This window comes from Apium graveolens, chromosome 8 (genome assembly GCF_009905375.1).
Source record: "Apium graveolens cultivar Ventura chromosome 8, ASM990537v1, whole genome shotgun sequence".
Taxonomy (NCBI): domain Eukaryota; kingdom Viridiplantae; phylum Streptophyta; class Magnoliopsida; order Apiales; family Apiaceae; genus Apium; species Apium graveolens.
In genome coordinates this window covers 84,183,309-84,210,849 of record NC_133654.1, presented here as the reverse complement: position 1 = coordinate 84,210,849, position 27,541 = coordinate 84,183,309, and the positions used below count along the sequence as shown (strand labels likewise).

General features: G+C 38.1%; 1 protein-coding gene across 1 annotated transcript; it reads right to left on the bottom strand.

Moving 5' to 3' along the window:
* Positions 1-20,997: 20,997 nt before the first annotated feature.
* On the bottom strand, positions 20,998-22,955 carry LOC141679723 (uncharacterized). The gene is made up of 4 exons (XM_074486143.1): positions 22,361-22,955; positions 22,138-22,283; positions 21,568-21,882; positions 20,998-21,465 (listed from the first exon to the last, which is right to left on the bottom strand). Exons 1-4 carry the CDS (start codon positions 22,953-22,955, stop codon positions 20,998-21,000), a joined length of 1,524 nt encoding a protein of 507 aa, XP_074342244.1.
* Positions 22,956-27,541: the final 4,586 nt, after the last annotated feature.

Genomic DNA, 27,541 nt, shown 5'->3' with positions numbered 1-27,541 from the left:
GAAATGGGTTACAAAGTGCTAATTACTCTTATTTTCTTCTATTTTAATTAGCAATTTACTGAAATGCCCCCGCTTCCGTTAAAGTTAACGGTCATCTTGGATGGAAAGTCATCTGTGGGGTGCAAATAGATTCGAAATTAATTTTATAGGGTGCATGTTGACAGAAAAAATAATGTAGATCCAAATCGCAAAAATGAAAATAAAAGTGGGTTACAAACTGCCAATTACTCCGTGAGAAAATAATAAAGTTAGAAAGATGATACTTTTTAAGCGGTGCGCTAATTACCAGAAATAAGACAAATTTCTCAGCTCCCTTTCTTAATGCTTTACTACTATTTGTGCAAATAAGGTTTTTTTACGTATTTTATGAATTTTATGCTTATACCCTGATCGCGATTACTTTCAGACTTATCTAAAATCAGACCAATCCCCGTTAGAATTACTATTCTATATTAAAACAAATAATTATATTTTTCTTTCACGACTGTTCCTTTTGTCCATGACAGTTAGCTTAGTTTTTATTCATTGAATATAATTTTCTTAATTCAACCAAATTTATATTAATTTACTAATCGATTCATCCTTCAGATAGATTATTTAACTCCTATTATTTTTTTACAATAATTTTTATTATCAATTTATTGAACCCCTTTCGAAATATTCATTTGTATGAATAAGCTTATTATTTCGAGTTAATCATATTTGTTGGAACTTATCGTCATATCATTCTTGACGATACTAACTTTCATTCAATTGTAACTGGTTCACCATTCGACCTACAAAAGAAGTGAAATTATCTCTGAATGTCAATCTGTTTGATCGAGTTGTGAAGTGAGAAAATATTCAGGGATGTGTTCACCTGGACTAGTCAACGTGGGGTTTGATCAACGGTATTATTGTGACAGTCCGTTATGTGGACATGTTACTTTGGCTCGAGTGTTACCGAGGGTTAAAATGTTAACCCTTCTTTAAATTCTAGCAAGTTTGTGTTGGGCGTTCTTACTATGAGCCGTGATTGGGTAAGTGTAAGATACACAAGAGAGCGTTATAGTATGGCGGTTGATCTTATCACTAACGTGATGTTTAAATACTGTTAAATTTATTGCTCTTGGCACCATTCTTTATCATTTTATGAAATAAATAGATTGTACTTGCGGAGCACTCAGTTGTTCACTCTTGCTATTCTTATATTTCCAAATAGTAAAGAACGAAGGGGATGACTCGAATCTAGTGGAAAGGGAAGGATCATATTTGTAGCGGAAACGTTTAACCATATAGTTATAAGTTATCATATTTAATAATGTATTATAATTGTCCTAAGATGTGTATCAGACCTTCCAGACTTGTAGTAGGATATCTATTTCGTATATAATAAATAGGTATATGTGATGACTCGATTCTGTGATCTATGAAGTGACGTCTACCATAAAAGTTATGATATTATAGTTTGTAATGATAATACATGTATATGAAGTATGGTACCGTGACGGCCTAGCTCGGCGAGAAGGTTGGTTTGGGGACATCACATAGTTGGTACCAGAGCTAAGTTTATATTTACCAGGAACACAAACCCTAAGAATATAACTTGTGTGAGAAATTATAAGTTAATATATAATATACATATAAGAGTATTTGGTACTCGATGATAAGATTGGGATCAGTAATTTGATGACCCCTTGACTTGGTGACTTTTGCTTAAGGCAATTACCATATGTGATTACCTTATGAGTTTGCTTTGTTGTGTTGATGTCAGGCTACAGATCAGTACGAGATCGATCACCTACTCCTTGTATGACAGAGAGTATGGGTTATAGTTCAAATACAGATTCTTCTAAGAAGTATATAGTTATCTCTAGTGGTAGTAGGGATTCATCTATTCAGGAGATTCATTCACCACCTAGAGCTCCATTAGTTAGTATAGATCTTACTGATGCACCACCTCATAACAAGACTTTTGGTTCACCTGTTGTTGTGGAGGAGCTACTAATTCAGCCGACTGAGGAGCCTAGGACTCCTAATTTCACCAGTTTACCAGAACTGGTTCCGCTACCATCATCTTTCATCCAAACTATAGATGAAATAATTGTTGTTATGTCTTCACCTGATGAGCATCACTTTTTTATTATGTTAGAGACTCACTTTCACCCTGTGCTACCTAACACTGCACCTTTGAGAATAAGTACTTATGTCATGTCAGTTACAGACGAATACCAGTTTTTGATACCTTAGTTGTTGCAGTTCCAGAGCCTGTTCTTGATCAGAGTATTCCATCAGTTGGGCTTCCTGCTTTTTCTGAGCCATTGAATTTTTGTATGAGTTTATATATACCCATGTCGGCCATATCTTCAGCTTTAGCTCTGTCTCTTTCAGAGATGCCGGTTTGTGATACTACACTAGGGACCCTCACTGTTTCCGTTGCACAAGCTACTTTGGGTCTCGAGGGACCTACTGAGGGTATTCTTGCTTTACATGCTAATATTGGTGGTCATTGTTGGATATTTAATCCAAGCATATGTAAGTGTAATAAACGTGTTAATAGCTGAGGTATATAGCTGTTAATATATGATTTGAATTAGTCTTTATTTCAGTTGAGAGTTTGTAGGATTACTGGAATAAGGATAAGGTGGTAGAGTAGAAGTAGGGGTCTTTGGTTTATTAAGTTTGTATGGGTTTCTAGCTTTCTTTTTTGCATACATTTCTATATATGCATTGTAACTGCACTTCTGGAATAATAAGAGAGAGTACATCAAGTAGTAATTTCTTTTTGTTTTCTCACTTATCTTGTTGCGTTAATTATTAAACACACAGCCATACACATCACGTGGTATCAGAGCCAACCAAGGGATGTCGACCTCATCAAATAATGATCCAAGTAAACCTAAAGAAAGTACTTTTGGCTTAAGCTACCCTATGCTAACAAAAACAAATTATGTTGCGTGGGCATTAAAAATGAAAGTTTTCTTGCAAGCCCACGGTGTATGGGAAGCGATTGACCCTAAAGATCCAAAAGCTCCAGTTTAAGAGAAGGTGGATAAACGGGCGTTGGCAGTCATATATCAAGGAATACCAGAGGAGTTGCTACTATCAATAGCCGAGAAAGGAACAACAAAAGAAGCTTGGAACGCCATCAAAACAGTGAGTTTGGGAGCTGAAAAAGTCAAGAAAGCAAGGGCGCAGACGTTAAAAGGTGAATTTGAATCATTGAAGATGCGGGATGGAGATCAATTGGATGATTTTTGCATGAAGCTGAATGGTTTGGTGACTAACATTAGAGCGTTGGGTGAGAAAATGGAGGAAGCCTATGTGGTAAAGAAACTACTTAGGGCCGTTCCCTCCAAATTTCTCCAAATTGCCAGGAGGTAATGTCCGTGAAGAAGTTGTGGGTTCATTAAAGGCCCATGAGGAGAGGCTTCGTGGTCAAACTGAAGTGAATCAAGGACAACTCCTGTTGACAGAGGAGGAGTGGAGAAAGAAAGAATGAAGTGCTCAGTGGCTATTAACCAGTGAGGAGTGGTTAAGGAAGACAAGCAAATAGGGAGCTCAAGGAAATTCAGAATTTCGGGGAAGAGACAATTGTGGGGGATGAGATAAAAGTAGGGTGAGATGTTTCAATTGCCAGAATTATGGACATTTTGCCTTGGAGTGTCGCAAACCGCATAGAGATGTGAGGGACACACAAAGGGAAGTCAACCTCTCAAAACTGGAAGAAGATGAGCCCGCACTCCTTCTGGTAGAGTGTGAAATCCAGGAGGTTGTACTGTTAAATGAAGAGAGAATGGTGCCTGAGTTAAAGGCTGAAGATGATTGAAAGGAGTCACAAGTCTGGTATCTGGATAACGGTGCGTCAAGCCACATGAAGGGACAGAAAGGGAAGTTCAAAACTCTTGACGAAAATATGACTGGACTAGTAAGGTTTGGAGATGGATCAACCATGAATGTAAATGTAAAAGGTACAGTGTCTTTTATGTGCAAAAATGGCGAAGAAAAGCTGCTACGGGATGTTTACTTCACTTCAAATTTACGAAACAACATAATAAGCCTGGGGCTACTAACAGAAGATGAAAACAAGGTGGTTATTGAAGGGGAGTATTTGTCAGTCTATGATGAGAAAGAAAGGCTGTTAATGCGATTAAGATGATCAGCAAACAGATTGTACAAAATCTGTTTGGAGGAAAGTAGACCCATGTGCCTACTAACAAACGCAGAAGAGAACTCATGGTTGTGGCACACAAGACTAGGCCATGTGAATTTCCAAGCTTTAAGTCAGATGTCTAGAGATGAAATGGTGTATGGAATGCCAAAGATCATGCAATCAAGTAAGATATGCGAAGGGTGTTTGATGGCAAAACAACCCAGAAAGGCATTTCCACCACAAACTAGTTGGAAATCTAAGGAATGACTAGAGCTTATACACGGTGACATTTGTGGTCAAATTTCTCCCTCCAAGCCTGCTAGAAATCGGTACTTTCTTTTGCTAGTTGATGATTATACACATAAGATGTGGACATTTTTGTTGAAAGAAAAAAGTGAAGCATTTGAAGTATTTAAAAAATTTAGAACAGAAGTTGAGAAAGAAATGAGTGAAGTAATCAAGGTTTTTAGAATGGATATAGGTGGGGAATTTTGTTCCACTAAGTTTTTGAATTACTGTGAAAGGGCTGGTATAGTTAGATATTTTACTGCTCCATATACCCCACAACAAAATGGGGTTGTGGAGTGACGTAACAAAACTGTTGCAGCAATGGTACGAAGCATGTTAAGGGAAACAAAAATGCCATCTTATTTCTAGGGAGAGGCTATCCGACACACTGTCTATTTGCTCAACCGATTACCGACTTAGGCATTGTCAAATAAGACACCTTACGAGGCGTGGAGTGGTAAGAAACCAAACCTTGAACATATTCGTTTATTTGCTTGTCTTGCATATATGAAAATTCCACAAGTGAATTTAAAGAAACTAGAGAATCGAAGTAAGGTAGCTGTGTACTTAGGCAAGGAACCAGAGACGAAGGCAAGTCGGTTGTACGATACTGTCTCTAAACGTGTACACATCAGTAGAGATGTGATATATCAGGAAGATAAACACTAGCCATGTGAATAAAATTTAGGGATGGTGAATAAAGTGAATTTTCCAGATGCTTATATTTCAGTAACGACCTATTCTGAAGAAGATGAGCAAGGGGTAAACGATGCTGGTGCTCAAAGTCATGTAGCTCAAAGTCATGCAACTGGACAAGATGAAACAGTCACACTGTTACAGTCACGAAATTCTTTTGAGGGAACTGAACAAAGTCCAACCTCATGAAGTTGGTTTGGAGGAACTAAACAGAACTCAACTTCAACAAGGTCTGTTGAAAGCAGCTCCAACACCATAATATCAGATGAAAGTTCTGAACCCAGAAATTTCAGATTGTTAAGCGAAATCTATGATGAAACTGAAGAAGTTGAGATTGATGAGGAACTGTTGCTGCTATCTAGAGAGGAACCATCAAGTTATAATCAGGCAGAGAAAGAACTAGCCTGGAGAGAAGCTATGCAAAGTGAAATTGATTCAATCGAAAAAATCAATACATGGATATCTGTTAGTCCCTTAACAATATAGCAAGAATTAAAGAAGGGGGTTGAATGGAATTCTTGAACCTTTTTCTTGAAATAAAAATGTTCAACTCGATTATAGATATATTTGTTTTGATTAGCACAATGCGGAATGTAAACTTAAATGAATCAAAACATAAGTAATTAAAAACAAGAGTCTTTAAAAACTTTCTGGTGGATTTAAACAATTCCACCAGAGATATATATAATATATCGAGAGGACTCTGTGTGCAGAAATGCTCACAGCTGCTTACAAATGGAACTGCTGAGAATACAGGAAATGCTAAAGATTATGCTTACAAAGATTTCTCTGTTTTTGTGTTTCTCAGCTATCTCAGTTATTTTTCTATTTGCTACTCTCTTGGTTTATATAATACCAAGATTACAAAGTCAAAAAGACTGAACAAATATAAAATCTAACAGTCTTAATCTTTGCTGCTTTTCATCCTCTATTACCTAGTTAATGGGCTTCCACAATGTGTTTGTATACAACTCGACGACTGTGTGTCAGCTTCCACTGTTCAACTGATTTTTGAATTCTTGATATGATCATCCGTCGACTTTCAGATCATCCGTCGATGACTTAATTGAATCCGTCGACTGCTATGTTAAACATACGTTGATAGTCATTTGATCATCCGTCGAAGGCTTTGTTAATCATCCGTCGGTAGCTATTTTGGCACTTGACTTCATTTCACTTATACAGAATTACAAGACATTACTTATATACAATTAATCAACCTATTCTGCATATCTAGTTAAAGTCAACATGACTTATATGCTACTACAGATTCTATACAAAGGTGCATACATCACTGTGCTACAAACTTATTGTTACATAAGCTACTCATTTGATGGATAATAAGTTAATCATCCGTCGGGACTATAATGAGTTATCCGTCGGGACTATAATTCTTATCCGTCGAGTGCTACATTATTTCACTAAGTAAAATCTACTTAGATGTTTTGTTTAAGTGATCATCAAGTACACAACATATTCACAACAATCTCCCCCAATTTATGTCTTCTGGAATTGTAGCCATAAATTAAGAGATGCTTGATGATAACAAAACATCCTAAACATATATCTTTAAAGATAAGTAGATAAAACTGAAAGTGCTTCAATTAAACAAAATGTACAAGGTTTGGCTCACAGTCAGTTCAAGATGCTCCTCTAGCCTGAGCAGGTTTTTCTAGTTCCTTGAAGGTCTGGATCTTCTTCCAAGCTTTCTGTTGTTTTCTTTAATTTAATTCTGGAGCTGCCTGTTGAATTCTAGTTCATCAGATTCTGAGAGATCTAGCATTTCTTGCATCTCCAAGAGAGTCTCATTGCTAGAAATACTCAATTGGTCTTCTAGTCTGAAGAATCTTCTCACACCCTTGTCATCCATGAATTCCATCAGCCAGTAGGGCCTTAGATGCACTCTTCTCCCTGTGTATGGGATGATTAAAGTCTTTGGGAGTGCATCTTTAGCTCTAACACTCCTCAGCTCTTCAATCCTCTTTAATACTAGTCTTCTTGCAGTTACATTGAACCCAAAGTTTTTCTTGAAGGATGAATAGACTTTGATCAACACAGCTTGGCTTTCTTGAAGTATCCTATGAAGAGGCCACTGAATCTCCCTTCCTCCTTTGTACTTGAACACCAACCTTTCAGGTAGGTTTCTATATGCATCAATTGCCCTTACTTCATCCAGTTCATCCAGATAAAGGTTTAGATCTGAGAATTCTTTGATGTCACACAAGTACAAGTAATCTCCCCTGTTGACCTTGGGTTGAGCTTTAACTACTGACTTGGATTTGAGAGGTGACAGCTTCATTTTCTTGACTGCCCTTGATTTTGTCCTTTTTGGCTTGGTAAAGATTGGCAAGTTGAAGTCAGGAATTGGTAATTTATCCCACTCTATTGGCTCATCCTTTGGCACAATAGGCTCTTCATGTATGTTCCTGTAGGGGTCCACCACCCTTATGTCTTCAAATACCACAGAGGGCTTTGATGCTTGAGTTTTAGCTGGTGTGGATTCCTTAGGAAATTGATCTTCCAATTCCTTGTCAACAACATCCAGTTTCCTTTTTGTTCTTCTAGCCAATTCTTTCTTTCTTGGGGATTTCTTCTGTTCTTCAATCTTCTTCTTTGATTCAGCAGCTTTAGATGGTTGAGAGGGAATTTGTTGAGAAGAGTTTACAGCCTGTAGCTTGGCCAAGATGACAATATGCTCTTTCTTTTGTTTAGATTTCTTTACATCTAGAGCAGCTTGCCTCTTTTCCTTCTTCAATCTTGCTTTCTCTTCTTTCTTTGCTTGAGCAAATTGTGGATGTCCAGCTACCACACAAATTTCCTTTCCATTTCTGAATATCATAGCAATTCTCCTTTTTGAGGCTGAATCAGCTGGATCTTTATAGAAGACAATGGATCTTGACAGAAGCTTCTTTTCATCAGGATTGGGTGTCTCATACACAGTTTCCAAGGGATTCTTCAAAGATGACTTTGGATAATTTGCCCTTGGTTTGAGAATTATTTCAGCCTTTTGTGATTTGATGCAGGAAGATTGTCCTTTCTCCAGATAGTTCATGCTCATCTCATTCACACTGATTGGCTTGACATGAGAGTGATGGATGGCTGATTTAACTGGCTCCTTGACTAGTTCAAACTTTTTCTGTATCTCCTCATCAATCTTATCCCAGTTGATCAAACTCAACTTTCCTTTTTCAGCAACTTTCAAATTTGCTGCTGCTGCTTTAATTAGATCTATACCATCTGCAACTAGTAGCTTGGAGATAGTAATTGAAGGTACAATTACTTTTCTGATTTGTACTTGAAGTTTCTCCCCCTCTATTGGTCCTTTCTCCCCCTTACTTGATTCTCTCTCCCCCTTTTTGTTATCATCAAGTTGAGGAGTTAGGCCTTGTGCTTTAGCCAGTTGCATGAGAAGATTTGTCTGAGTCAGTTGATTTTGAAGAAGAATAGCCACTGAATCTTCAATAACTTGAACTCTGTTTTCCATCTTGGCTAGCTTCTTTTCAGAGTCTGATTCTCTCCTCAATCTTAGTAGTAGATCTTGCATGGTACCATATGGCATTACTGAATCCAGCTTCTCAGAGTTATAGGTCTTCAAGTCAGCTATATCTCTTTTCAATTCATCCACACTGAAATTATGTCTTAAGTGCTGGTTCTTCATTAGATGTAGAGAGTCTAGGTGAGCTTGAAGAACAGCCTTGGTACCAGCATCAAAAGTTTCCTGAAGGGCCTGTTGAATAGCCATTACTTGTTTGACCAAAGACACCTCAAATTGTCCTGGTGTAGAGTTCATGCTTCCATCCAAAGAACCAGAGTCATCATCATTAGAATTTACTCCAAATTCTTCAGATGGCTCTCCAGCTTGAGAAGACATTCTGTTAATAGCATCTTTATCTCTTTGAAGAGATTCTGTGGTGTGCATTAAATTCAAAATTTGCTCTACCTCCACATTGCCCTGAGCAGCGAACAATTGATAGGCTGACACAGGATGAGTAAAAGTGTCAGCATCCAAGGAAATGTTAATTTCTGCTTTGTAATGTTGCTGAAATTGTCTTTCCTTTTCAGCATGATCCACAATCATTAACTCATTAGCAATGGCTGGATTCACCCTTATTTCTCCTGTACCTGCCTTTCTCTCATATTCTCTCTTTTGTTGCATCAGGGTCTCACCCTGGCTCCCCACCCTCACACCCTCACCTTCACCTACTAAGGTGGGACTCCTCTCACTCACTTTTGCCAATCCTGAATAAATGGATTGCTGAGATTCACTCTTTTCCTCTCCTTTTTCCTGGGAGCAACCCAGCCTCTCACTCAAAGCACTCTCCTCTCTCAGTCCTAAGAGTGACTGTATTACCACTAAATCTTCTACACTTGAAATAATTGAAGTTTGAAGTTATGCAGAGACACTCGACGGATAAGTGATATCCATCGGGTGAGTGGTAAAGCTGTCCGACGGATAACTGCTGTTAAGATTATCCGTCGGGATACAATCACTACTCGATGGATGAGCAATATCCATCGAGAGAGTAGAAATGAATGAGGTGGGAAGAGAAACTATTGTTGAATCTGTGTTGATTAAAGTTATTTGAGGCACATATGTCACAATAGTATCTGAAAGAATTGGCAAGTGAGCCAACAAATCATCTAAAAGATGATGCTCACTTGCACTAGATTTTGGATTCCCCAACAGAGTTAAAGAAGGGGAATCAGAAATTGAAGTGTTTATCATATCCACTTCCAGTGAGTTAGTTGGTGAGTATGGTGTTTTAGTGACTTCTATTATAAGAGATTTTGGATGTGACTCCACATTTATTGGAGCCACATCAATCTGAATTTGAGAAAGTGCAGGGACTATGTCTTTAGCACCAGTTTGCACTGTGTGTGTGCCCTGTGCATCCCCAGTTATTTTGGATTTCTTATTTCTTGTGTAATTTTGGGGTGAGATTGTGTCCCTAACCCTTTTGGCCTGTGCTCTTGGCTGAGAGCTTTGTTCAATAGCCACATCCTTTTGGGAGGATGCAGCTAGAAGTGAGCTTTTGTCCTTTTTAAGCACTGCAGTTTGTTGGGAAACTGCAGTGTGGCTAGGCTGGGATTCACTCAACTCTCCGACCTTATCCTTGGGTTTTCTTTGATGTTCACCCCTTCCCTCACCTAACTGACCCTCCTTCACACTCCCCTCTTTGGTTTTGGTAGATTTTTCAACTGGTACCTTTTGAGAGATACCAGAGGGGGTTTTCTTTGACTTGGATTTAGAAATTGTAGTTGATTTAGCAGCTTTGGTAGGCAACTGTTTGGTCATTGTCACAGTTGCCAGAGCTACTCCTGAACTCAAAGAAATTGAGGAGATTGGAATAGTTGAGGGTATGGATGAACTTACCTCACTTACCTGAGGTGTCTGCATTACAGGAAAGTAGAACATTGGCACATCCCTATGATGGTTGGCTCTGTTCAAATCTGCAATGATTCTTCTTTCTTGAACCCACCAAGCTAATTTATTGTTTGGGTTCTCAAGTACAATCTCTTGACAAAGATGGTTAGCCAATATCATGAAAAATCTAGCATAATATACATTCTTTTCCCTTTTGGCTAACTCACCTAGTTTAAAACCTAACTCATACAAGACAAGGTCACTGAAATTGTAAAATTTATCTGTAATTAGCATGTATAGCATGTTAAGCATGGAAATGTTCACAGAATCAAAATTACTGACTTTTTCAGAGAAAACTTTAGTCACAACATCACACATGAAACTCCATTCCTTCCTAAGACCTAATCTTCTAATCTCACTTAGCTTATTAGTAGGAAGTGCATAATGCATGGAATTAAGCATATTGATAATATTAGTGTCAGTGTGTGGTGAAGTTACATTATCATCAGGAATTTTGAAACATGCTTTTATCACATCACTATTGATACAGAACTCATTACCTTTGATAGTTAGAGTGATGGTTTTGTCAGTAGAGTTGTAGTTTGCAGTGGTCCACATCTCTTCAACAACTTCACAGTAAACTGTGGGTGATTCAAGCATGGCATAACTTAACTTGCAGTTCTTCATGAAGTTCATCATCTTGTGATAGTCTTCTGATTGCTGAATACCCTTATTGACCAAAACAGTGAAGTTGTTCTTCTCATAAATGAACCCAGTCTGAGACATGATCTTTACTACAGGTGCCATTGTTAGAGAATGAAAGCTTGAAGAGAAAGATAATATTTGCTTGAGAGAGAATAAAATAAAAGCAGTTGAATTTGAGAATGATAAAAAAAATAATTGGAATGAAATAAGCTTTTATACTCCCTCAAAAACAACGGATGAAAATAATAAAGAAAAGTAAATTACCCAATAGAAATTGCCTAAAATAGCCGTTTAAAAAAAATAAACTGTAAAAATTCCACCCATTATCCATCGTGTAATACTTACAAACTGTAAGTATACTCGATGGATAATATTCAGGGAATTAACGGTTAAGATTTAGACAATTCGACGGATGAGGATAAACTGTTATCCGTCGAGTTTTAAAAGATTCCAGAAAAGTAATTGACTTTTATTTGCACATTGTATATCGACGGATGACTTAACTCGATGGATAATGGTCATCCGTCGAGATGCAAATTTTGACTTAGCCAAAATTTCATTCATGACTAAAAAATCAGTTAAATTTCTGGCTACATCTCAACTTGCAAAATAACTCAGATAGATTCAAGAGTAATTAAGCATACCTAACTCACTTACCAACCTAGAAAAGCTGGATTCATCCAGTGGCTTGGTAAATATATCTGCAAGTTGCTTCTCACTTGGAACAAAATATAACTCTACAGTACCATTTATTACATGTTCCCTTATGAAATGGTACTTGATGTCTATGTGCTTTGTTCAAGCAGCAAATTCAACATAAAAGACCCACAAAGTTGTGGAAAGTCTATGTTCAATATTATAAAGTCTAGAAGAGCCATAAAAGAGCTATATCATGAAGTTCGTCACAATTTACACAACTCTCGTAAGGCCCAAGTTTGGCCAACCTCGAGAAGTCCAAACTTTAACTACATGCAAAAGTCTAATTCTACATTACACGGATAAATCAAGGAGAATAAAAGTACAAAATTACACTACATCCGAAAGTCCATAGTAGATTATATAACTTATTCAAATCAATTGCAAGGGTATTATTATTTTCACAAATGTTGAGTACTATAAAATATAGTTATTTTCATGGTAATGTGATGGAGTTGAAATTTATTAGTAATGGTAATGTTTCTTTCAGTGGCGGAGTCGGGATCAAAATCATACGGAGGCACCATAATTGTTTTAACAAAAAAAAATTCGAGAATTACCAACACGAGCTTTAAATCTCTCTGGCTTTTTTCAATTCGAGAATCCTTTACCGGTAAATGAATCCCGCCTCCCAATAACTTCTTTGAAAAGATAACAACATAAACAAAATGCTGCATCCTTATTAATGCTATACTGCAACCAATTTAGATGATCTGCAAACCAACTCAGATTGAATCGTCTATTTTTCTTTCCAAATGGTGTGAGTGGAAAAATATGATTTCTTGGTTGACATGGGCCTTTAAGAATGTATCTTTTGCGCACTTCATCTTGGTCACTTGGGGGATAATCACTAATTGTTTTTTGTAGTCCAGGATCACTTTCAAGTGATGATAAATTAATTATCTGAGTCTGACTATCTTTGCTCATACTTTCGACAATACTGCTTAAATTCTTCTTTTTCTTAGCAGCATGATCGTTTTTAGACTGCTCCTCTGTTTGGGGAACAACTAAATCCACACTTCTTTAATAATATTTTTCCATTCCTGTTTCAATTATTAATATAAATAAATATTAAATTAATATTTGTAGATAAATATAATTAGTTAACAAGTTGTAATTAATAATTCACAATCTACAGACTCAATAAAATAAGCCCCACCAAAATCTCTAATTTTGTATTGCCAATTTTCAATATAAAAATGCTAAATTATTATCTAGTCAATTAAAAAGTAAAAAATAAAATTAGGGATGAAGTGGTAAAATATCTATTTAATATTGATTAGATGATGATTTGAGATTTGCAGTTGTGATCCCACAGAGCTGCGTGCGTGGAGGTGGAGTCGCCGAGAATATAAAACAAAAGAGAAGAATGGTGTAAAGTAATGGAGTCGCCGAGAATATAAAACAAAAGAGAAGAATGGTGTAAAGTAATACATGAGATTGGGATTTGGGACACCTTTTACTAATATATGTGGGACCCACAAAAAATAATTTTTTTAAAAAACTCAAGGGGCACTGTCCCCAGGGGTCCTCGTGCCACCGCCACTGGTTACTTTAGTGGTTTAATATTTAAAGAAAATTATATTATTATTCAATTTACAAATATCTTTTATTTACAATATAAATCTAATATTTGGCTTATAGTTAATTTTTGATAAAAGAACCCAATTATTAATTCTTAAATTATTTGGTTATACATATATAATAGTGAAGGATATCGGTACTAATAGTTATAAAAACAATGATAAAGGGGTTACCAGATGTTTCTGGCTAGACAATTTTTGTTATTAACTTTAAGAGTTAATTACACTAACCTTGGTTAAAGGAAAGGTTTATAAATCAACTTTGCTCCCTCTTCTATGTCCCTAAACTCACGATGCTAATCATACACTATATTATCTAGTAGTAGTAGTACTAATAATAATAATAATAATAATAATAATAATAATAATATAATAATAATAATAATATTATTATTATTATATTATTTTAATTATCTTTAATTATCCTTAGTTGGTAGTCGGTTGGTCGGTACTTGTTGAAACTATTTAATTATCCTTAATTAATTATTTAAATTCTAAATGGTCAGTCCGTCTATCGGTCAATTTTAATTCTAAATGCTATTGAAGTCAATTTCTTCTACCAATTTAAATTATATTTCATATTGAACTCTGTATCATTATTATTGATATTAAAGTCAACTTTTTATACCAGCTTTAAATTCTAATTCATATTGAAGTACTTCTTTTATCAATTTAAATAATATTTAATATCGAACTCTATATCACTATTATTCATACTAAAGTCAACTTTTTCTACCAATTATAAATCCCAATTCATATTTAGATTTATATTATTCTAATTTATACTTCAGACTAAAATCAATTTAAAACTAAATATAATATTATTGATCCGGCTAAAATAGTTATACTATTGAATTAGGATAAATAAAATAATATATTTATTATTCATGTAAGATAAAATAATCTATTATACAATTGATCCAAATTAACACAAAATTGTAATGAATAATTCGCCTAACTAAAATAAAATCATATATACTATTTATCTGGACGAAAATAAAATTATCTTATTGATCATGGCATAAAATAATTAAAACTAAACAAAAAAAAAGTTAAATTTGATCGGAGTAATTGGTCTCGGGCTAAAATAAAATAATGTACACCACCTATTCGGGATAAATCCAATTAATATCAGACTAACATAATTCGAATCCTATTGGAAAGAACCAAAAATTTATTTTTCATTAAAAAATAATAATAATTATTATTTTTAAAACACACATAAAATTGTCAATAAAATTATATGTTGAATCGGTGCTATTGTCGTTTTCAAATAACTCTTATAGTCGATTAAGTATTAAAATTTGTAAAATAATATTTTTGTTAAAGTTCCAACATAATGAAAATATTGTATTTTTACTCTCAGAAAACCATAATATAATATTGTTCCCCGTTGCCGAGGCTATTTCTTTACTCCCTCCGTCCATAGATACATGTCTATTTTGACTTTTGACTGGTCAACTTAACCAAATTTTGACTGAAGTTTACACGTATCATCTAATTGAAAAAGTTAATAAAGAAATATTTTCATTGAAAGTACATTTAGTATATTTTAAAGTATAACTTTCAAATTTTAAAATTCATTAATTAATAATTTTTAATGTTGAGTCAAAATTTGGTCGATTTTACTCCCAGAAAATCAAAATGGACATATAATTAGGGATGAAGAGAGTAAATATGTTTAACTATTCTAAAACAATTATGGACATTTATATGTATTAATATAAATTTCATGAAATCATATCATTTAAAAAAGTAAAAAAATAAAAAAAATTAAATGAATATATTTAGGAATTCAATTTAAAATATATATTTTTTTAAATTATATAATATCAAAAAAAATTATGCATATGTGCCTTGCACGGGTTTTAAGGTAGTAATAATAATAATAACTAGTATATAACCCATGCGATGCGCGGTTGTTTTATCATTTTATATTGTAAATTCTTATTTTAATATGTTGCTGGTGATAATCCCAATTCGCCCCGGGGTCCTCTCCTCGCTTGGCCCGGACTTAAGCTCCGTTTTGGCAGAAATGACGGCGGCGTGCTGTGTAGTTGTAGGGTGGGAACCTATAAAACATAACCGGAGGGGGGTGGCGTCCCCACGGCACCTCCAGTGTGAGAATAAGAAAGGTTTAAGGAGGAAAGGGGCAAAATGGGAATTATGCAAGTGTTTTTATGGTGTGTACGCGTGTGTGTATATGTAAGTATATGTGAGAGAGAGTGTAACTTGTAACCTTCCTTTTGTCCTGCCTTTTATATGCCTCCTATTAGGGTTTAGGGGTTTGTACCTTTTAATCTGGACCGTAGGTGTGTCTTTTGGACTATAGGGCATGTGGACGCCTAGGATGCGCCAAAGTACTATCGAATCCGGACCGTAGGAATGTTCTGGATCCGGGGTACCTGGATGGTGGTGATGTTGCCACGCGTCATGGGCTCTCCATGGTTAAAGCTGGGTGCTTTCTGGACTCTTCTTATTGGGCCGTGGGCCTCTGTTATTGGGTCTGTATTAATATAGGACAATCCTTACTTTTGATTTGACCGGACTCTGAAAAGCTGACGCTACAAATCCGGAGTGTCAAACGACTGTTAGGCTTCCAGCCGGGGCCAAAGATACATACGTTTTATGCGTATGTTTTGAGTGTACCAGCTTTTTAATTTTCCCCTTTTCTCCTAAAAAGTCGCGTACACGTAATAATTACGTGACAAGCCGTGTAATAACTGATGTGCAGTTATTTTCTGGGACCAATTGGAGGGTGCCACGTGGGGTGGGGGTTAATTTTTACCCAAAAACCTTTCATCTTTCACCTGCCCCTCTTCCTTCTATAAATATCAACCTCTTCTCTTTCTTTTTTCTTTTACGTGATAAAGGAGTTTGAGAGAGAGAGACTGAGAAATCAAAACTTTTTGAGAACATTTCTGCGAGATTGAAGCCTTCATCTTTCTCCTGCTCACTTGTAAGTTCTTCATTCTTGTGCCTTTTCATTTATTTTCTTTTGTTTTCGCGATGTTTTGTGCCCTGCATGTCGCCATTTTATGCGAGTTGTTGCGCACTTCTCCATTATTTTTGTAACTGCTTTGTTGTTTCGCCTTGAATCTATATAGTTGTGTGGGTTTTGTATGTTTTTTACAGTGGTTTTGCGTTTGATTTGTGTAAACATCATAGATTTTGCTAGTTTAACATGCGAAAAAGTGGGTTTCTAGTAGTGTAAAAAGTTGAAGGGCTCGTGGTGTGTTCTTGATATGTGTTTTTGGTTGTATGTGTACGTATATATCGTAGATCTTATTTTTGGGTTTAGTTTTGTACACGAACTGTTTCTAAAACTCTTCTGTTTTTTTTTGTTTTTATTTTTGGGTTCGGGTTTGGCATTGACTCCGGGGTACGTTTAAATAGATACACATAGTATATGCCAGGTAGCCACTTTAAACGTACTGCTACCCTTAGAAATCGGTACCCCGAGCGGCCTACTGGCTTAGGCGAACTAAACACATTTTACCCTTCTTCCTCTTCCTCCAGTAGTAGCTCTGTAGAGATGTCTCCCCGAGTTGACCAACCTCGGCAAGTTTTAGCCCAGATTTTAGTCTTAGGCCCCGGGGGTACCATGTCTAATCCAGATGGGTCTTGGGAAGATGTAGATGAGTACTTTGTCCAATGTCGATTGAACCCTAAGCCCTTGGGCTATTATTACAGAGATTTTTCCGAGGCGTATGGGGGCCCGGATGGGTTAGGAGGTAGGGAGCCTTATGATGAGGATGATATGAACAGGAAGTTTTTCACCGTCCCGGGGACCAGGTACGAGTGTGGGGAGGTTCACAAAGAGATCCAGTATAGGTATACGGATGTCGAGGTGGATAGTGCCCTTAGGCTAGCCTTTAACCTTGAGGACAAATATGAGTGGAGATGGCCCGAGATTCACGAGAGGGTGTATCACATACTAGAGGGAGGATGGGTCGGGATTCCCTTAGAACACCTACGGGGCATGCGCCTTGGATTACATCAATTCACCAAATCCCTATGCCGGGATGTGTACGGGATTCCTTTCACCCAACTGGCCCCGAATTTCGTGAAGTGGATAAGTTGGTTTTTAGATTGTTGCCATGCCAAAAACTACCTCCCCACCTTCAAACTTTTCCACCATATTTTTAAGATCAAGAGATCCACCTCCCGGCCAATATATGAGTTCTTGTTTAGGATCGAGGACTGCGGATATCCTTCAGACAAGATGGTACTCCCGGTCAGCATGTTGACATCACTTAAGGGATGGCACCGGGAGTTTATCTTTGTCCGGGGTGGGGATTTGGAGTACATACCACTCCATAAGCTCGAAATTAAAACAGATAAATTTCTGGTCCAGCGGCTCGGGCAAGCAGCTCTCGCGATGGTTTATTCCTTCTGTGGGGCACTTGGGACGTAATGGACCCGGGACACCTTTAATAGCAATGAAAATATGCATGCTGCTGGCTGTAAGTCTTTTGTTTTAGCTTTATTTTGTTGCTCTAACCTTTATTGTCTGCTTGTATCCGGGACTGATATCTTATTATTTCTTTTTCAGGTATTCACAAGTTAATTCCTTATCCCCCGAACATGTCTGCTCAGCTCAAGGATTTGTCAGCCAAGCTGCGAAGGATTGGAGGAGTGACGAGTGTGGATCTCGGGTGAAAGAAGGATGGTGAGGGCGAAGATGCAGCCCGGAAGGCGGCGCCGTCCCGTCCGGGGAGGACCACGATTGTGATCAACGAACCCCGGGCCGAGGACGTGCAACAAGGGGATGCGACAAGGATCCCAGCATCCCGGAAGAGGAAGAGTGCCATTGCAGGTTTCGGGGAGAAAGGAGGAGAAGGGTCCGAGGGCCATGTTTCCAAGAAAGCTGCTGTTGAGCTGGCCCCGGATACCCCGGAAACCCTGAAGGCCTTGCTGGCTAGCTTTACTCCGGAGACTCGCCGGAAGGAGCTCTTTGAGAATTATGCCAGCATCGCCGAAAGGAAGAGGTACAGAAAGGAGCCCCTCGACGACTTCCTGGTCGGACTTCAGGAGGAGATTACCGCTGTAAGTTTTTTTGTAATATTTTTGGTTTTGCGCTTGCCTTTTTTCTGTATCCGCATCATCTAATCGTGATGTTAATAATTTCAGGCTAACTCCCGGGTTGCTGGATTGGTTTGCATAACCCGAAGCCTACAGGCGAAGGATGATGCTGCCGAGGTTTATAAAACTGAAACTGAAAAGCTGTCCCGGGAGGTGAAGGACTTGAAGGAGGCAAATGCGAAGGAGGCTGCAGCACATAAGAAGCTTCTTGATGAGATCCGGGAGAGACAGGATCGGGCCGAGGCTTCCGTCCGGGAAATGAGGGTTGAAAACAAAAAGCTGAAGGACGAGCTCGCTGCCCGGCCCACTCCCGAAGAGGTTCTAGCTGGGTTCCGGGGACTCCGGCGTATTATGAGGAGCTAAATGACAAAGCTCCGGAGAAGATCCAGATTTGATGGAGGGTTGCCTCTAAGTACCTCGGTGAGAATCCTTAGGGCACGATTGATGTCTTCCTAGAGAAGTACATCGAGGAGGATACTCGGATGGAGCAGGAAGCAGAAGCCATCCTGGAAAGGGATTATGATGCCGAAACTTCCAGCAACGCCCCTCCTCTCCCCGGATCTCCACTCGCCCAGCAGCCTCCGATTCTAGAAGATGATCCGGAGCAACCTCCTTCTTCTCCTGCCGAGCCTGCAGCAGAAGCTTGAAGACTTTGCCATTTTTTGGCATGTAATTTCCGTTTCCTTGTTTTTAGTTTATGCAATTCCGAACTGAGCCTTTTGGCTTTTTTAACTTATTTGTAATCTGAATGATTTCGATTTGCTCCCCGGGGTGTGTTTCCCCGGGGTAGTTTAATATAATTTTGCTTTTCTTTCTTTCCTTTCTTATTGATTTGCATATGAGAATTTCTAACTTAGGAAGTTAGGAATTTTCCTAAGTACACCTAGGCTGTGTTTTTGCAGACCCTGGGGTGGGGTAAAATTTTTAACTTATAAAATTTTTCTAAGTACTCATGGGCTGAATTTTTATAGGACCCCGGGTAGGGGTAAAATAGGAATTTTCTAAGTACACATGGGTTGTGTTTATGCAGACCCCGGGGTGGGGTAAATTTTTTAACTTATAAAAATTTTCTAAGTACTCATGGGCTGAGTTTTTATAGGACCCCGGGTAGGGGTGAAATAGAAATTTTTTAAGTACACATGGGCTGTGTTTATGCAGACCCCGGGGTAGGGTAAAATTTTTAACTTATAAAAATTTTCTAAGTACTCATGGGCTGAGTTTTTATAGGACCCCGGGTAGGGGTAAAATAGAAATTTTCTAAGTACACATGGGTTGTGTTTATGCAGACCCCTGGACGGGGTAAAATTTTTAACTTATAAGAAATTTTCCAAGTACTCATGGGCTGAGTTTATTTAAATTTGATGGCAAATAAAGAAGCAATATAATGAAATTGATTCAAGCTATGAAACGCTTAAAGTACAGTTATTCATTTAAATTGAAAGCAAAAATTACATTCTAGGGTGAATGAGAATAACATTTACATTAAAAAGTCACAGTTTAGATGTAGAAATGTTCCCAGAATATGCACCTTTCTCTTATTGGTAGAACTTCTTTAGTCGGGTTCCATGCCATGTGTTGGGGACCTCGGTCCCGCTGAGGTAATTCAGCTTGTAAGTTCCTGGCCGGAGCACTTCCTTGATTATATAGGGGTCTTCCCAGTTCGGCTGCAGTTTCCCTTGGTTAGTTGGGTCCGAGGCTTCGGTGTCCCGGAGTACTAGATCTCCCACCACATATTCTCTTATCTTGGCCTTCTTTGCAAAATAAATCTTTATTTTTTCCTTGTAGCTTTCCATTTTTTCTACAGCCCGGTCTCTTACTTCATCCAAGAGTTCCAGGTTGGTTTTAAGGCCTTCTATCTTGGAGACTTCATCAAAGTTGACCACTCTATGAGAAGGGGACCCGGTTTCCACTGGTAGCGGAGCCTCGGTGCCATAGGCGAGTTTAAATGGAGTCTCACCGGTTCCAGTCCTGGAGGTGGTTCTGTAGGACCATAAGACCTTCGGGAGCTCGTCTGGCCAGCTCTTCTTAGATTCTTCCAACCTTTTTTCCAAACCTCGGAGTATGGTTCTGTTAGTGACCTCTACTTGTCCGTTTCCCTGGGGATGGGCTACGGATGCTTTCTTATGCTTTATCCCGAGTTCTTTCAAATATGTTATAAAGTCCGAACCGACAAACTGTGGGCCATTATCCGAGATTAAAACCATCAGAATCCCGAACCTTGTCACAATTGAATCCATGAATTTGATGCAGTATTGTTGATTGATGGTTCTCATGGCCTTGGCCTTTGCCCACTTAGTCATATAATCGATTGCCACCAGCACATAATGTAAATCCCCCTTCGCTCGGGGGAAAGGACCCATGATGTCAATTCCCCAAACTGCGAATGGGATCGGGGAGAGGACTGACCCGGGGAGGCTTGGACTTTGCTTTGGCACATTACTGAACTTTTAGCATTTGCTGCATTTCTTCACATAGGCAACTGCATCGGCGTGGATGGTGGGCCAATAGTAGCCTTGCCTGAAGACTTTGTAGGATAGAGCTTTAGCGGCTAAGTGATCTCCGCAGATTCCCTCATGTACCTCTCTAAGATAATATTCTGCCTCGTCTGGGTCAACGCATTTTAGAGTCGGGGCAGAGAAGGTTCGCCTGTATAGCTGATTATCTTCTAAAAAAAAATGGGCAGCGTTATACCTGAGGTAGCGTGCCTTGTTCTGGTCTTCTGAAAGGGTCCCATCTTTAAGATAAGCTATGTAAGGAGTCATCCAGTTGTCCGGGCTGCTGACGCATAAGACTTCAGGCCGATCGGTGTTGGGTGCCCCGAGCTCCTCGAAGTAGACTGAGCTGCTTAAATCCGAAGTATTCTGGACGAGCTTGGACAGCTCATCTACCTTCGCATTTTCTTCTCTGTTTATTTGCTAGATGGTTGGGTCCGGGATGGTTTCCAGGATAGCCCTCACCATTTCCTGATAAGCCAGCTTAAGGTCCTTCGCAATATATTCACTGTTGGTCTGTCTTACCTTAATTTGAGAATCACTATAGATGGTTAAACTCCTTACCCCAAGGGATTTGGCTAGCCTGAGTCCGGAGAGGAGAGCTTCATATTCAGCCTGGTTGTTCGTTGATTTGAAAGCGAAGGTTATGGCTTGCTGGATTGTGAATCCGCCCGGGCTGAAAAGGATCAGGCCAGCCCCGGACCTCTCGGCTGTTGCCGAACCATCAACATACAATGTCCAAAAATTTCGGTTGCTAGTCTCCTTTTCTTCTCCGGATTGGATTTTAGGTGTCTCTGGGACTTCGGGAAAGGTGCATTCCATGACGAATTCAGCCAACGCCTGGGCTTTTATAGTTGTCCTTAGGATAAATTTGATGTTGAACTGGCTCAATTTAATCGCCCAATTGACCAATCTCCCGGAGGCATCTGGCTTATGGATGATTTTCCAAAGTGGTTGATTAGTGATCACCCTAATCTCTCGGCCTTGGAAATATTGTCTTAGCTTCCTGCTCGAGTGCACAAGAGCCAGGGCAAATTTCTCCAAGTTTGGGTACCGGGTTTCAGCGTCCTTCAAGACTTAACTTATATAGTATACCGGGCTTTGTGAACCATTTTCCTCCCGGATGAGTGCAGATGATACCGCTCTTTCTCCGGCTGCAATATAGAGATAAAGAGGCTCCCCGGGCTTTGCTTTTGAAAGAATAGGCGGGTTTATCAGATGTCGTTTGACTTCCTCAAACGCTGTTTGGCAATCCGGGGTGCAGTCGATTAGCTTTTTGTTCCAGGCTCCTTTTAATATCTCAAAGAAAGGCAAGCACCTTTCTGCCAATTTTGGGATAAATCTGCGAGCACCGCCAAACATCCTGCGAGCTTCTGGATATCCTTTTGAGTCTGGGGAACTTTCATTTCCATTATAGCTTTGATCTTTTCTGGGTTGGCTTCTATTCCCCGTTTACTGACCAGAAAACCAAGAAACTTCCCAGGGGGGACCACGAAAGCGCATTTTTCCGGGTTCAGCTTCATGTTATACTTCCTCAGATTGTCGAAGCATTCCCTGAGGTCCTTGATATGATCCGGGATCGTGGCTGACTTAGAGATCATATCGTCGACGTAAGATTCCATGTTCCTGCCCAGTTGACTTTTGAAGATGGTGTTCATCATTTTCTGATACGTTTCCCCAGCGTTTATTAACCCAAATGGTATCATGACGAAGGCATACACAGCCCGGTGTGTAATGAACGTCGTCTTCGCGATATCTGCCGGATTCATTTTGACTTGGTTGTACCCCGAAAAAGCATCCATGAAGCTTAGCAAAACATGGCCCGAAGTTGCGTCTATCAACTGGTCAATGTTGGGTAAGGGGTAGGAGTCTTTAGGACATGCCGAATTGAGACTGGTATAATCAACGCACATTCGCAACTTTCTGTTGGGCTTCTTGACTAGCACCACATTTTCTAGCCAATCCGGATATTTAATTTCACAGATTATATCTGCCTTCAATAATTTTTCAACCTCTTGATCGATTGCCTGCTGTCTTTCCGGGGTAAAGTTTCTTCGTTTTTGCTTGATTGGTCTTTATTTTGGATCTACATCCAGGCTGTGCATCGCCACAGATTCATCAATCCCCGACATGTCTTCCGGGGTCCAGGCGAATACATCAGCGTATTCTTTCAATAGATCAATACGCTCTTTTTGGAAGGTGGTTTTCAGGCCTTTGCCGACTTTGATCTTCCGGGTGGGGTTCCCGGGTTCTGACTCTACTTCAATTGTCTGCTGGGAAGGTTCGACCTTTGTCTTCTCCTTGTTTTCCACAAATTTCTGAATTCGGGCGTTAGCGTTGGTTACGCTGTACCCGGAGTCTTCAATCATATTCACGTCCAATCTGGCCTTTTTACTAAGATGTTCTTGATGCTTTTTTCTGCTTTGTCCCTTGGGTAGGGACATTATCTTTTTCCTGTTCTCCGGTTCCGTTTCTGCCATGACCAAGGCTTCAGCATAGCATCTCCCTGCCATCTCCCTGTCTCCTTTCAATTCTCCGACGCCTCCCGGGGTGGGGAATTTGAGCTTTAAGTGTATAGTTGAGGGGATTGCCCTTAGCTTGGTGATGGTGGGCCTTCCAAGGATCACATTGTATGATGAGGTTGCGCTTATCACGTAGAACTTCATCATATGAGAGACATGCTGGGGTGCAGTTCCAAAGATAATAGGAAGATAAATGACGCCCCGGATTGGAATCATTGTGTTTCCAAATCCGTACAAGGGATCTTCAAGACAGGGGTCCATTCGGAGGTGGCTGAGCTCCATCCTGTTAAGTGTGTGCTCGAATACAATATTAGCAGATGAACCATTGTCAACTAAAATTCTTTTTACCTCGTTATTTGCGACATCCAGGGTTACCATCAATGCCAAATTGTGATCCGGATCTAGTCCCTCATAATCAGAGTAAGAGAAATAGATTGGCTCGTCTTCTAAAGGCTGGATCATCATGACGTCCTTTTCTGGGTCCGAGCTCCGAGGCGGAGAAGCTGTGCCTCCAAAAACAACATTCACCACATTTTTGCCGCTTCCCGGGGCCCTGTCTTTTGTTAGTGTAGGTGCCCTAGAGGCAATACATTATTCTTTTATCTTTATGTCAGTTGATCATTCAATAAATGTATTTATTACGACCTTAATTACTGCGATATTTTGTTAACATAATAAATGTCGTTAGAATCATGATACAAATTGTATAGTTTAAGTACATGACTTGAACTTGAGATTATATAATATATCATATTCTTAAAGGTCCCTAGTCGAGTATTATTATATAGGACAATAATAATACATAAATAGACTAGTATGTTGTTTGACAAGATAACCACATCTCGTTGGTTATAAGTATGGGGATACTAAAGTCAATACATAGGTACATGTGAGAGTACATGGTACTGGACAGACCCACAGTGAGATTCTTCATGTTTAATAAAGTCATAAGAAAGACTCACAGTGATAATGGTGTAACGATCCTTTGACTTGAAATCATTATATTTCTATACGAGGATTAATATACTTTGACTATATTAAAAGTTACTTTTGATCGGGTGATGATAAAAGTGGATATTGGGTATATCATGAGTCGTATGAGAAATATGAATGATAGATAAAGGATTTAACCCTCCTATAATTAGGAGAGATATTATTGGCCTCTTGATTGAGTGAGATTATAAAAGCATGGCCATGCTCAAATAATGATTTGTCTCGATAATCTACTCATGGATCAAGTAAACCCGGATTAAATGTTGAAGAGGATGACTAAATACATGCCTCGAGTTTAATCTATAATATGTTTGGTTAAAGGGATTATATTACATGAAAAACATTAATCACGAAAGGTTTTATCTAATCACGATTTAATTATTGTTTAATTGGGTAACAATGATGTATTACTAGATACCGCTCATTGTTTATAATTTTATTAGAGAATAAAATTATTGCCAATTAAATAATAGCCTATTGGGTCGCACAAATAGAGCACTTAATGGAATAGTTAATTTAAATTATAGATTTAAAATTAATTGATGATTATTTGAATTTTATTATAATTAAGTAAGACTTAATTGAGATAATATAAATTCGAATTAAAAGGAATGTTTTTGCCCATAATAATTAAGTATGACTTAGTTATTAATTAAATAATAGAAATTCGTTTTTATTATTTAATCCAATACCTACTAGGGTTGGGCTTTGCTATTATGGGCCTTTTTAATCAGTCCTTATAAATAGATAATGAGAGGTTAAAGAGGCTTGTACGTTTTTTAGGAAAACCCTAGCAGCAAAGAGAGGCAGAGGCAATTCAGATCGTCAAGAAGGAAGCTAGTACATCCATTCCATAGTCAAGTTCGTGAGACGTTCTTGAAGGTGCTCGTGTGGATACCATAGAGGTGTTTCTCCGAGAGGTAGACACAAAGCGTGATAGCTAGGATCTCCGTTGAGTTCGTGAAAGTTAATCTCTTGAAAAGTATGATTTGTTATCTCTATAATCTGCCCATAAATATACATGGATCCTGTTTTTGGGTTTCGAAATTTTTGTTTTATTTACGTTTATCCGCTGCGTTTTATGCCTTCGGAACCCAACAATGGCATCAGAGCTACGTGTATAAGGGGCTGATTTGGTTACGTGTTTACTGTATTTTACAAGTATGCATGTTTGATGAGTCTGCCGTGATAACAGTTATGTTATATGAGTCTGCCATGATAACAGTTATGTTATATGAATGATATGATGAATCTGTTAATGATCTATATGATGAACTTGTATGTTTAAGATCTGCCATAACTCATATGTATGCGATCTCTTAAAATATGTATACTGATACATGTTTTTGGTAACTGGGATATGGATCGTGTGTATACTGATACATGCTTCTGGAATAGTATTCTGATACATGTTTTTCTAGTATTCTGATACTTGATTTTGCAAAAATTTCCGCCATCGGGGGGCTCGCGTGCTTAGGGTTTCGTTTTTAATTTGTGCTTATGACATATGCTTTACTTATTTATTATTCTTGATTGGATCATGATAAGTGATAAATAGTATGTCATCTTTATATGATCTATCATGTTCTTTAATGGTTACTTGAGCATGGTGCATATTTATGGCCTTAAGACCTTAGTTGTAATGGTTTATTCTTTTGGTTTGTAATAAATACGACTTGCATGTCGTTTTCTATTTGTAGTTATTTTATCTCGAATGTAACTCGAGTTCTTTTGTAAGTTCATTAGTATAATTCTTAATGTAACATCCAAGAAGGACAAGGGAAAGAGGAGGCATCCTATGGAGGCCAAGGAGACAATGGAAGCAATAGAGAAGACATATGTAATAGTTATTTTCATACCATAGATTGACCTTGATCTTTTCATTAGCCTGAAAAGATCACATAGGATTGGGCCATAACTATTGCACGTTTACTTTACGTACTTTTCATATGCTGTATAAATAGTATGTGTAGAGTAGAAAATGCATGTTTTAATTAGATTAATGATGCATTATGTATTAGATACATCATCCATGCCATGCCTTTAAACAAGATAAAATCTGTAACGACTCAAGATTTAAAATTAACAAACGATCATGAGATTCTCGTGTTTATGAAACACAGAATAAAATATGAATTTTCTTTATTTCTGACATGGGGCGATTTTGTCAACAATGGGTTCATAGAACTTGTAAGGCTGTGGGTTTTAAGCGAGACCGATGTGACTCCTCCACTACCTGGAAATCAAACCATTGACGAGTATTGATTTGAAGTATTTTATTCAAGGAAAAATTGGGAATCTCTTTATGATGGGATCATGATCGTTCTAAATTAAAAATCCCTAAGTAAAAATATTAAGTTTTAATCAGATGCTTTCCAATGAATGAACACTCATTAAATCCTAGATCGATAAGGGGAAGGGCTGTCAGTGGCAGGGGACTCCTATCTATCATGGTGAAATGCGACGAATATAAACGGTTATATTCGGACGTTGTATCATTGGGTCTAACTTAACTGAGTCATCATAATAAGGTGAATATAAACGGTTATATTCAACTATTATGAACTTAGAAGCATAGAGTTTGGTTAAAAATCTATTAGATAGATAAGATCAATTGTTGTTCACCAAATTATCCAAGAATTATATATGATATAATTGACAACTGTTATCTACCTAAATAATCATGTTTTAAGGATACCAGTGGTTGACTTAGAACATGACGAAATATGGATCTTGGCTCACTAGAAAGATTTATGGGATATACTTTCCGAATTAATAGTTAGGGCTATAAATTTGATAAAAAAAATAGTGGGAGATATATTATGAATATATCATAATCATATGAACATAAAATTTTAACTCAGACAATCTAACGTTTATTTTGCGCTTTTATTATTGTAGATACTGAGTAATGGCAAACAACACAAACACACTATCCGTACGTTCAGTCCTTGAGAAGGACAAGCTGACAGGAGGAAACAACT